This window comes from Nannospalax galili, unplaced genomic scaffold, assembly GCF_000622305.1.
Source record: "Nannospalax galili isolate Female #2095 unplaced genomic scaffold, S.galili_v1.0 scaffold2423, whole genome shotgun sequence".
In the NCBI taxonomy this organism is placed as follows: domain Eukaryota; kingdom Metazoa; phylum Chordata; class Mammalia; order Rodentia; family Spalacidae; genus Nannospalax; species Nannospalax galili.
This window is the reverse complement of record NW_008349187.1, coordinates 133,563-144,775: the sequence shown is the minus strand read 5'-3', so window position 1 is coordinate 144,775 and position 11,213 is coordinate 133,563. Positions and strand designations below refer to the sequence as shown.

General features: G+C 47.6%; 1 protein-coding gene across 2 annotated transcripts in view; it reads left to right on the top strand.

The window, feature by feature from the left end:
* Papss1 (3'-phosphoadenosine 5'-phosphosulfate synthase 1) overlaps window positions 1–11,213 on the top strand; it is a 114,294-nt gene that overhangs the window by 44,080 nt on the left and 59,001 nt on the right. For both annotated transcript variants that reach the window (XM_008846534.3, XM_017801481.2), the window contains exons 8-9: window positions 1,899–2,104; window positions 3,309–3,444. In XM_008846534.3, the coding sequence (XP_008844756.1) occupies window positions 1,899–2,104; window positions 3,309–3,444 (342 nt within the window). The remainder of the gene's footprint in view (window positions 1–1,898; window positions 2,105–3,308; window positions 3,445–11,213) is intronic.

Genomic DNA, 11,213 nt, shown 5'->3' with positions numbered 1-11,213 from the left:
AGACCCTAATCCTACCTGCTTTTCCTGCTTCCCCCTCCCTGATTTCTCCCCCAAACATTCCCCCCTTCCACACCCTAAAGCCCCCATATATAAAGTCCCAGCTCACAACCCGTGGGCTGACATCTTTCCCGGACATCTTTCCCTGACATCTTTCCCTTCCCCGAGGGAAAGGTGCCCCGTGCACAATAAATCTGTATCCCGCTGAGAATTCCATCTGTGACTTGGTGCCTTCCTCCATCCACCCGCTCGCTCCCACCCGCTCTCTACCTAACATAGACCAGGTTGGCCTTGGCACTCACAGAGATCTGCCTGTCTCTGTGTCCTGCCATGCCTGATTATGTTCTTTTAAAGCCCATCACATAGGATATTACTATCATACAGGTTCTCCAAGCTTTATCTATGTTTTAGGTTTCCTTTTTTAAACTTCTAAGGATTCCTTCATCCCTCTTACACATGCCCCTGGGTCTTCTTGCAAAGTTTTGCAAAGGGAAATCCCTTTAAATTCCTTTTGTCAAAGATCTTTGGCAATAACATGAAATGTGCTATGATGTAAATGAATGTTCTTTTACAGTTTTATTTATTTTGTTTTTTGCATTGTTCTGGGGATCAAACTCAGGCAAGTGCTGTACTACTGAGTCTCAGTAAGTTGCCCAGGCTAGCCTTGAACTTAGTCTGCAGCCTAGGCTGGCCTTAAACTTGTGATCCTCCTGCCTTAGTCTCCCAAGTAGCTGAGATTATAGGTGTGTGCCACTTTGCCTGGTTCCTATTTAAACCATTAAGAAAGTTTCCAAAGTAAGCTGGGCATGCATGCCCTTAATCCCAGCACTCAGGAGGCAGAGGCAGGTAAATCTCTGTGAGGCCACCTTAGTCTACATAGCAAGTTCCAGGACAGGTGGGGGCTACAGGGAGACCTTGTCTCAAAAAGATCAGGGTGTTGGTGATTGGGGGGGGGTTCCCAAAGTAATGAATGTCTAATATATTAGCATCATAACTAGCTGCCTTCAGTTGTATGCTGTATATTATTAGTAAGTTTACTTGAGTATATATTAAAGAAAATATTTTTGAGTGTCATAGAACCCAGCTTCATTGCTGCAAAATTTTCTTATAGTATGATATCTTTAAACTGGGAAGTGAAGGTATTAGAAAATGCAAGTCCAATCATTCTCTTTGTGCTAGTCAGCTTTCTGTTGCTATAACAAAATACCTGAGATACATAATTTAAGGAAGGAAAGGTATGTTTTGCTCCAAGATTTCAGTTTATGGGCACCTGACTCCATTGCTTTTAGGCTTGTGGCAAAGAGGAATCATCATAGAGGAGGGATGCCCTCACTCATGGCACCCAGGAGGCAGGGAGAGTGAGAAGGGACTAGGGAGTACCCTTCTTCTCCCTTCCCCTTAAAATTTCTGAACAAGTTTGTTCCCTCTCCTGATTTTTTTTTTTGGCCAGGTATCAAGTGACACTGGTTCTTTTTTTTTTTTTTGAGACAGAGTATCACTGTAACCTCAGCTGCCTGGAACTTGCTATGTAGACCATCCCAGGCTGGCCTTGATTTCAGGGATCTACCTGCCTCTGCCTCCTGAGTGTTTCTGCTATACATGGCTACATTTTTTTTTTAGCATTTCTTTTTCTTTTGTGCTCTACTTGTGTAGGTGCTTGCCACTGTGCCTTTGTGGAGGGCAGAGGTGGTGGGGGAGGGGCAGCTTGCAGCAGTTAGTTCTCGCCTCTGCCATGTGAGTTCCAGGAGTGAGCTCAGGTTGTCAGGCTTGGTGTCCAGTGCTCTTCACTGCTGAACTACCTCGAGGGCTCCTGGTTTGAAGTGTGTCACTGAAGATGAAGAAGAGTGTACTGAACCCACTGAATAATCTCAGCTGTGTGCTTTGTTCTTTTGGTCCTGCAGGGGTTGTCATTAACTTGTCAGTGCCTATAGTTCTGACAGCTACACATGAGGACAAAGAGAGGCTGGACGGCTGCACGGCATTTGCTCTGATGTATGAGGGCCGCCGTGTGGCTATTCTCCGAAATCCAGAGTTTTTTGAGCACAGAAAAGAGGAGCGTTGCGCCAGACAGTGGGGAACGACGTGCAAGAACCACCCGTACATTAAGGTCCTGGACGCATCTTGCTGCGTTTTCTCTTGACTTGCCAGTAATGTTTGTACTGAAATGTTGCCATTATGTGTGTTAATGTTCCTTTGTGCATCTTTGCAGACTTGTGGCTGGATTTTAGATGGGTGCAATGAACAGATGTTCTTGTCGTTTGGGTCCCTGTAAATATTTATTCAGTGAGTCTTTGTAGTTTCTTCAAGTTGATTCAATCCAGGGCTTTTTACATGCTAAGCCTGTGCTTAGCTACATGAACAACTCAGTCTATAACAAATATTTTTAAAGTATCTACTATATGCCAGGCACTGAGCTCAGTGCTGGCTCGAATGTAGGGCTGGGGGTGTGCTGGACATGGATTTGTTCTCTTGGAATTTAGTGGTGGGAAAAGATGTTAATCATCTTCTTACAAGGCAGATGTGAGGTCAGGCCACAGTGGGAGCCCACACCAGGATGGCTTAATCTATTTTGGTCTCTTAACATTGTGTTTCTGGTGGGAAAGCAGTAAAATATGATTAGCTTCCCCAAAGTGCCTTATTTACTTTATGTATTGTGTGTGAAAATGTTAGCACTGTAGTCAAATTTCTATCAGTTATTTGGCATTTAAAGCAGACTTCGAGCTTTCAAAGAAATGAAGTGCATGGTGGACATAAACCATTGCAGTGTAGGGGAAGGGTGACTTGGGCTGTGTGGACAGACAGGTCCTGACCTGCTGCATTGTCTTGCAGACGCAGAACAAGATGAGAGAGGCTGGATGAAATTTGAGGACGTGTGAATGAATTTGTCACTGAGTTTGACAAATTTGTGTAAATTTGATTATCAGTGGTCATTAGTGGTTCACAAGTTTTGAGTGTGGAGAACAGAGGATGGAGTAATCCAAGGTCATAATTATAATTAATAACATCTAATAACAGTGAAAAGAATGCTGTTTTGTTGTTAAAATAGTAATAATCATTCACCTGGGTTTTGGTTGCCTTTCAGATACGCATTCAAAAGTTGTCCCACAAGTATTTTAAAAAATTGCAGCTTTCTGTTTCTCTGGCGTCTCTAATTCCAGTGCAGTTGATAAGCAAACCCCGTTGATTTGCTGTGGCTGTTAAGATGGAGAGTTGCTTACAGCAGCCGTGCTTAGCTTGTGTGAGAATAGTGTTCCTGCTTATTTTGAGTTGGTTTCTATTGAAGCAGATGGTTTTCTGTTGCTTCCTATTAGATGGTTATGGAACAAGGAGATTGGCTGATTGGAGGAGATCTTCAAGTCCTGGACCGAATTTACTGGAATGATGGTCTTGACCAGTATCGTCTTACTCCTACTGAGCTCAAGCAGAAGTTTAAAGATATGAATGCTGGTAAGATGTCAACCTGATTGACAAGAAAGCTCCAGAAGTTTTCTTCTAATACTAACTCAAATATGTAACAGGATAACTAAAGGTGTATGAGGCAATGGAACATGAAAAGAAGAGGCAGTCAAAACCAACCTGTATAGCTTTGTTAGACTTTGTTATATTCTTTTTTAAGAAATGTTTTATTGTTATTTTATGCCCATGAGTGTTTTGCCTGTATGTATGTAATAAGTGACCACATGCATGCAGTGCTTGCAGAAACTAGAAGTGGTTGTTGGATCCCCTGGCACTTGAGTTACAGATGGTTGTTAGCTGCCATGTGGGTGCTGGGAATTGAACCCGGCTCCTCTGGAAGAATGGCAAGTGTTCTTAACTGCTGAGTCATCTCTCCAGTTCCATTTTTTTTTGTTCTTTTTTTATTTTTAAAAATATTTATTATTTTTATTTTTTGTGTATGCGTGTATTGCCTGCATGTAGGTAAGTACACCCATGTCGTGCAGTGCCTGCAGAGGACAGAAGAGGCCGTCGGATCCCCCAGAACTGGAGTTATGGACAATTGTTAGCTGCCATGTGCATGCTGGGATTCGAACCTGGGTCTTCTGCAAGAACAACCAGTGTTCTTAACCACTGACCCATCTCTCCAGCCCCTTTGTTATGTTCTTATAATTTGATCTCATGTTATTTTCCATATACTATGGAAGATAGAACTTTCAAGTTGGCCATGTATTATAAAACATACATGTTAAGGCCAAATAGAACTACAGGACAGATTTTACTTGAACTGTTCACTCATACCAGTGTGCTTTATACAGAATATTGTATTGTACATCACAGCATTGAGCACCATCCCTTTACTGCATCCAAAAGAAACATGAGATGGGGATTTATGGGGTGCAGGAGAGAGACATTAGACAGCACTAGAAAAGAGTTGTTTAAGAGTGGAGCTGCAGTGGCTTTCTGGTTACTTTTGGGTTTGGGTGAAGTGGAACAGTTTGATGAGAAAGGCCACGGTCCTGTCTTTGTGGTGCTGCCTTTTACTTACGCAGTATTCCAGGACAGGATTTTCTCACCAAATGGTCTGCATGGAAGATGTTGGGTGTCCCACGCTTGCACTTCAAGGTGCTGTGTCAGGGAACAGCATTCACTGTTGACTAGAGCAGGCTATTTTAAGAGTCTGAAGAGGCCTCATGTCCATCCCTCACTCCTACCTACTGCAGAGGGGCAGAGCCCTAAGGCCTGCCACTGTTCCTAAATCAGTGGAAGTGGCCCAGAACAGGAAGGTGAATGTGGTTATTGGTTTGGGAAATAGCTGAGTCATACTTAAGGATCCTGGGGTCCCTCTCCTGAGTGATGACAGAGCACTGGGAACAGCCCCCCCATCATTGTGACTTCAAGTCGTTTGAGTCTTGAGTACAGATGACGTCTTGCCTTACCACCCAGTTTTGCATTTCTGGGGAATTTGCTTTTCTCTCCAAGACTCTGGGCCTGATAGAACTGAATGCATAGAATTTGTTTTAAAAAGTGAGATGATCAGATGTATAAATAGCCCCTGGCACCTAGTAAAAGATGAGGTTTTAATGCTTTCTGTTTGAGAGCTGAAGCCAGTCTGTCCGTATTTCTGTGACTATTGGAGAAGGAATTGCTGCTTATTCAGGAGACTGCTATACTTTGCTGGAGTCTTAAGTTATTTGACCTTATGATGGTTAGACCTAGAGCCTCTGATGGGCTACACACTGCGGCACCCCGTGGTCCCCACCCAGCTAGCCTCAGTCACTCAGATCCCTGCTTGGCTCAGATTGCAGGGTGGGGCCCTCTTTGCTTTCTGAACTTCTCTGAATTTGAAGCAAACACTTGGTTTAAGATCTAAGAATGTTTCTAAGTGCTGCACACAAGGGTGGCCTGAGTATAGCTTATTTTCCTGCTTGCAAACACATTGAGGCCCAGTTGATGAATGAATAATGACTGATGTACGGCAGTAATGACACACGGGTCTCTTATATCAGTGTGAAACTTGGGGTCCACATGAAGCTTGTTTCTGACTACTGGCCCTGTGAAGGAGAGGGCTGCCAGGAAAAAATTTACTTTTTGACAAGAAGCTGGCTTATGACCAGTAAATAAACAAATAATCAATATTTTCCCCTCTGTATGTTGTCATGTGAGGATAGAGTATTTGGAGTTCTCCATTTTCCATTTTGTGTTCATGAGACTCCCAAACATGCTAATCTGTGTTTTGTACTGAGTTTCTGTCATCTAGCTCCAGACTTCATGTTCAAAGAAATAATACTTAAACTATGCAAGACAAGTCTAGGTAGGTCTTCTTTTCTTTGTAGGCAGCAGCAGCAGCAGCAGCAGCAGCAGCAGCAAATAGCCCATCCTTCCCTCCCTCCCTCCCTCCTTCCTTCCCTCCCTCCCTTTCTTTTCTGGTGAACAGAAACTCATTTAGTGGAGGAATTGCTGAGGTGACCACCTTAGTCTGTTTTTGCCAAAATCTGAATTCATATCTGGAATTGATGTAAGTTAATTGTTGGCACTGTAGAGCGGTCTTATCATGGAATTATTGTTCATAATTTGAGACTTTACTATTCCATCTGTTTTGCACTTTTCTTTGAGAGCCAAACATTTTAAGTCATTTAGGGAATTTGTTGCATAATGAGTGATTGCAACTTTGTTTAAAGTAGCTGAAAGCCAGTTATTAGCCTTACATCAAACAACAAAGATTTATGGTGTTATTTTGTTTACTTTTCCATTTTAGACTAAGGCAAATAAGCAACAGACCAAGGGAGTTCACTTCATAGTTGTTTACTAGTTCAGGGAACCAGTAAGGCCTCATTTGCTGATGTGTTCAGGGGAGAGAAAGCAGAGATGTTTGTTTTTGACTTCAGTGTCTATTCCTCCCTCTTTTGCTTCTCCCCTCATCTTAGAAGTATTTGGTCACCTTCTGTGGGCTATTGGCCTGTGTACATGGATGTAGACAGTTGACTGTTGGAGGCTCTCTAGCAAGGTCTCTAAAGCCGACATTGCTGATTGGAGGGTCACTTATGAATGGCAGGTTCTTTGAATCCTGCTGATTGACTAATAAGCTGGAGAGGAAGAACGGTTTCTGAGCCAACTAAGAACCTGCCAGTACTTACTCTACACAGAATGTTGGTGTCCTGCTGATTACAAAGGGAAAGACATAATTTCTTTCAGACTAGCACACGGCTGTACAGTACTGAGTTAGTCTATGGGAACTTTTCTTTAATTTTTAAATAACAGACTGTTTCAAAGGAATGACCAGAGATGTTAGAAGGATATTGTAGGTAAATTTGAGGACATCACAGGAGGTTGCTTAGGCAGATGCAGAGTTGTCTGTGAAGTCAGCGGGCTTTCTTATTTATATCAAAGGCCAGGAGGTAGAGATCCAATGAGAAGAAGCCCTGTCTAGCAGGCTCCAGCAGCAAGCAGAAGGCACCCTCAGATAGGCTCGGAATGTATTTAACCAAATGAGCCTATAGCAAGAGATGGCCAGGGTTAAGGGCCTACTTCAAGAATAAGGAACGCTGGAGCATTGAGCTGGCAATATCCATAGTGTTACCAGCCCCAAAGGGGGAGGGCAGGAAGCAGTGTCTTATCTCCCCATCTCCCCCCTTCTTTCTCCTCTTTCCTTTCCCTGCTCTTCTGAGATGGTCTCACTCTGTAGCCAGGCTGGCTTTGAACTCACAGTATTCCTCTTGCCCCAGCCTTCTGAGTGCTAGGACCAGGTGAGAGCCCCCTGCCCAGCAGGAAGTGCTGTTCTGATGCCAGCTAGGAGAAAGTGCTGTAAGATGAGGCTGTGAGGAGGCACTGAGGGATGGGCCGTGAGGAGAGGTGCTGAGGGATGGGCTGTGAGGAGGCACTGAGGGATGGACCATGAGGAGGCACTGAGGGATGGGCTGTGAGGAGGCACTGAGGGATGGACCGTGAGGAGGCGCTGAGGGATGGACTGTGAGGAGGCACTGAGGGATGGACTGTGAGGAGGTGCTGAGGGATGGACTGTGAGGAGGCACTGAGGGATGGACTGTGAGGAGGCGCTGAGGGATGGACCGTGAGGAGGCACTGAGGGATGGACCGTGAGGAGGCACTGAGGGATGGACCGTGAGGAGGCACTGAGGGATGGGCTGTGAGGAGGTGCTGAGGGATGGGGCTGAGGGATGGGCCGTGAGGAGAGGTGCTGAGGGATGGGCTGTGAGGAGGCACTGAGGGATGGACTGTGAGGAGGCGCTGAGGGATGGACCGTGAGGAGGCACTGAGGGATGGATTGTGAGGAGGCACTGAGGGATGGATTGTGAGGAGGCACTGAGGGATGGACTGTGAGGAGGCACTGAGGGATGGACCATGAGGAGGCGCTGAGGGATGGACTGGGAGGAGGCACTGAGGGATGGACCATGAGGAGGCGCTGAGGGATGGACTGGGAGGAGGCACTGAGGGATGGACCATGAGGAGGCGCTGAGGGATGGACTGTGAGGAGGCACTGAGGGATGGACCATGAGGAGGCGCTGAGGGATGGACTGGGAGGAGGCACTGAGGGATGGACCATGAGGAGGCGCTGAGGGATGGACTGGGAGGAGGCACTGAGGGATGGACCATGAGGAGGCGCTGAGGGATGGACTGGGAGGAGGCACTGAGGGATGGACCATGAGGAGGCGCTGAGGGATGGACTGGGAGGAGGCACTGAGGGATGGACCATGAGGAGGCGCTGAGGGATGGACTGGGAGGAGGCACTGAGGGATGGACCATGAGGAGGCGCTGAGGGATGGACTGGGAGGAGGCACTGAGGGATGGACCATGAGGAGGCGCTGAGGGATGGACTGGGAGGAGGCACTGAGGGATGGACCATGAGGAGGCGCTGAGGGATGGACTGGGAGGAGGCACTGAGGGATGGACCATGAGGAGGCGCTGAGGGATGGACTGGGAGGAGGCACTGAGGGATGGACCATGAGGAGGCGCTGAGGGATGGACTGGGAGGAGGCACTGAGGGATGGACCATGAGGAGGCGCTGAGGGATGGACTGGGAGGAGGCACTGAGGGATGGACCATGAGGAGGCGCTGAGGGATGGACTGGGAGGAGGCACTGAGGGATGGACCATGAGGAGGCGCTGAGGGATGGACTGGGAGGAGGCACTGAGGGATGGACCATGAGGAGGCGCTGAGGGATGGACTGGGAGGAGGCACTGAGGGATGGACCATGAGGAGGCGCTGAGGGATGGACTGGGAGGAGGCACTGAGGGATGGACCATGAGGAGGCGCTGAGGGATGGACTGGGAGGAGGCACTGAGGGATGGACCATGAGGAGGCGCTGAGGGATGGACTGGGAGGAGGCACTGAGGGATGGACCATGAGGAGGCGCTGAGGGATGGACTGGGAGGAGGCACTGAGGGATGGACCATGAGGAGGCGCTGAGGGATGGACTGGGAGGAGGCACTGAGGGATGGACCATGAGGAGGCGCTGAGGGATGGACTGGGAGGAGGCACTGAGGGATGGACCATGAGGAGGCGCTGAGGGATGGACTGGGAGGAGGCACTGAGGGATGGACCATGAGGAGGCGCTGAGGGATGGACTGGGAGGAGGCACTGAGGGATGGACCATGAGGAGGCGCTGAGGGATGGACTGGGAGGAGGCACTGAGGGATGGACCATGAGGAGGCGCTGAGGGATGGACTGGGAGGAGGCACTGAGGGATGGACCATGAGGAGGCGCTGAGGGATGGACTGGGAGGAGGCACTGAGGGATGGACCATGAGGAGGCGCTGAGGGATGGACTGGGAGGAGGCACTGAGGGATGGACCATGAGGAGGCGCTGAGGGATGGACTGGGAGGAGGCACTGAGGGATGGACCATGAGGAGGCGCTGAGGGATGGACTGGGAGGAGGCACTGAGGGATGGACCATGAGGAGGCGCTGAGGGATGGACTGTGAGGAGGCACTGAGGGATGGACCATGAGGAGGCGCTGAGGGATGGACTGTGAGGAGGCACTGAGGGATGGACCATGAGGAGGCGCTGAGGGATGGACTGTGAGGAGGCACTGAGGGATGGACCGTGAGGAGGCACTGAGGGATGGATTGTGAGGAGGCACTGAGGGATGGGCCTGTGAGGAGGCAGCTCCATGAAGAGATGCTGTGAGAATGCACAGTGGACATGGCTCCTCCAGCTGTTTCTCCCTACATCCTCTGATTGTCCACTGGAGCCTCACAGCACTGACCCAGGAGCTTGACACCCTTCCTTAATAAGCCCTAGAGGGACCCTGCCTGTCTTGGCCAGATAGTAGAGACAGGAATGACTGTGGAGAGTAAGCATAACAGAGACCATTTGATGAAAGCTTCATACCCAACATCTTGAGAATAAGAAAGCCTGTTTCTGTTGTGCTTTGGGTTTGGAGAATGTCACCTTGTAAAAATTCTAATAATATGCTTATGTTTAACCAGGTGCCCTACTACTGTCTTATTGATTCCCTGCTCTCTGTTTTTCTTCTTACTCAGTATAAGTGAAGAAAAGATAACTAGTTTATGACATTTGTGATGGCAGAGGGAAGATCCTTCCAGATGCTTCAAAAAGACGGTCATAAAGACCTCCTCCGTGTGTGTAGGACACTTACTGAGAAGTGAAGAGGAACTAGACAGTAGGCAGAGGTTGTACTTGACGGTTTAGTGTTTAAGGTACCTTAAGGCTCACACTAGGGCTAGGGAGGGAAGCACAGTCCCTGAGAAGTCTGAGGAAGAATGCCTGCCATTTGGAAGCATTTTTCCTACTCATCACCCTATTCATTCATTCATTCATTCATTCACTCACTCACTCACTCACTCACTCACTCACTATAGTTGTCTTAGGTCACTTAGCTGATGCAGAGCCTGATCTGTCTAGTTCTTTGTACTAGGACACATTAGTCTGTACTGCCCATGTCATTGGTTATCACATGGGCTGTCCTCTACATGTCCAGGGACTTGGTGCTGGACCTGTTTTCCACCATCAGGAAGTACTGATGACTGCCCTCTACTTTCTAAGTAGTGAAACATTTTGGAAGAACCTTCTCCATTTTCTTCTACTTGTCAGAAGGAAAGGGCTCTAACTTAACTTCTCACTTGCCTCTTGCACGAAGAAAAATTAGGTGACTGGGCAAAAACTGAAACTAAAACCAAAACCAAAGTTAATTATATTGAAATTGTCCATTTATTGGCATTTTCCCCTGATGTTCTCTTTAGTGGTTCATGCCTTTTACTTTATTATTTATTTATTCAATTTTTTATGTGTATGAGTGTTTTGCCTGCATGCATGTAAGTGCACCCATGATGTACAGTGCCTGAGGAGGCCAGAAGAGGGCATTGGGTTACCTGGAACTGGATTTAGGAACAATTGTTAGCTGCCATGTGGGTGCTGGGGATCGAACCCAGTTCCTCTGCAAGAGCAACTAGTTCCCTTAATTGCTGAACCATCTCTCCGGCCCCCGTCATTTTACTTTAAAGAAGGATTAGGTAAAGATACTGATGAAAGATCAGTGCAGTGCCATCCATGTTTGTAAGGCCTCACGTCTGGGAAGAGAGTGAGTAGTGTTCATGTAGAGGAGTGGGATCTGGTAGGGGGTTCATGCTGACCATGTGCAGAGCAGGAGGAGCTAGATGACTGAGTGGATGCAGTCCAGCAGTTCCATGTGGAGGTGAAGAGATGAACTCCTGTTCTTTTCTTCAATCACTTTCCCTTTCACAGTCTCAACAGCCTTATCTTTTGCAAATGTAGATCTCATTCTGCCCTGCTGGAGTTAAAAAA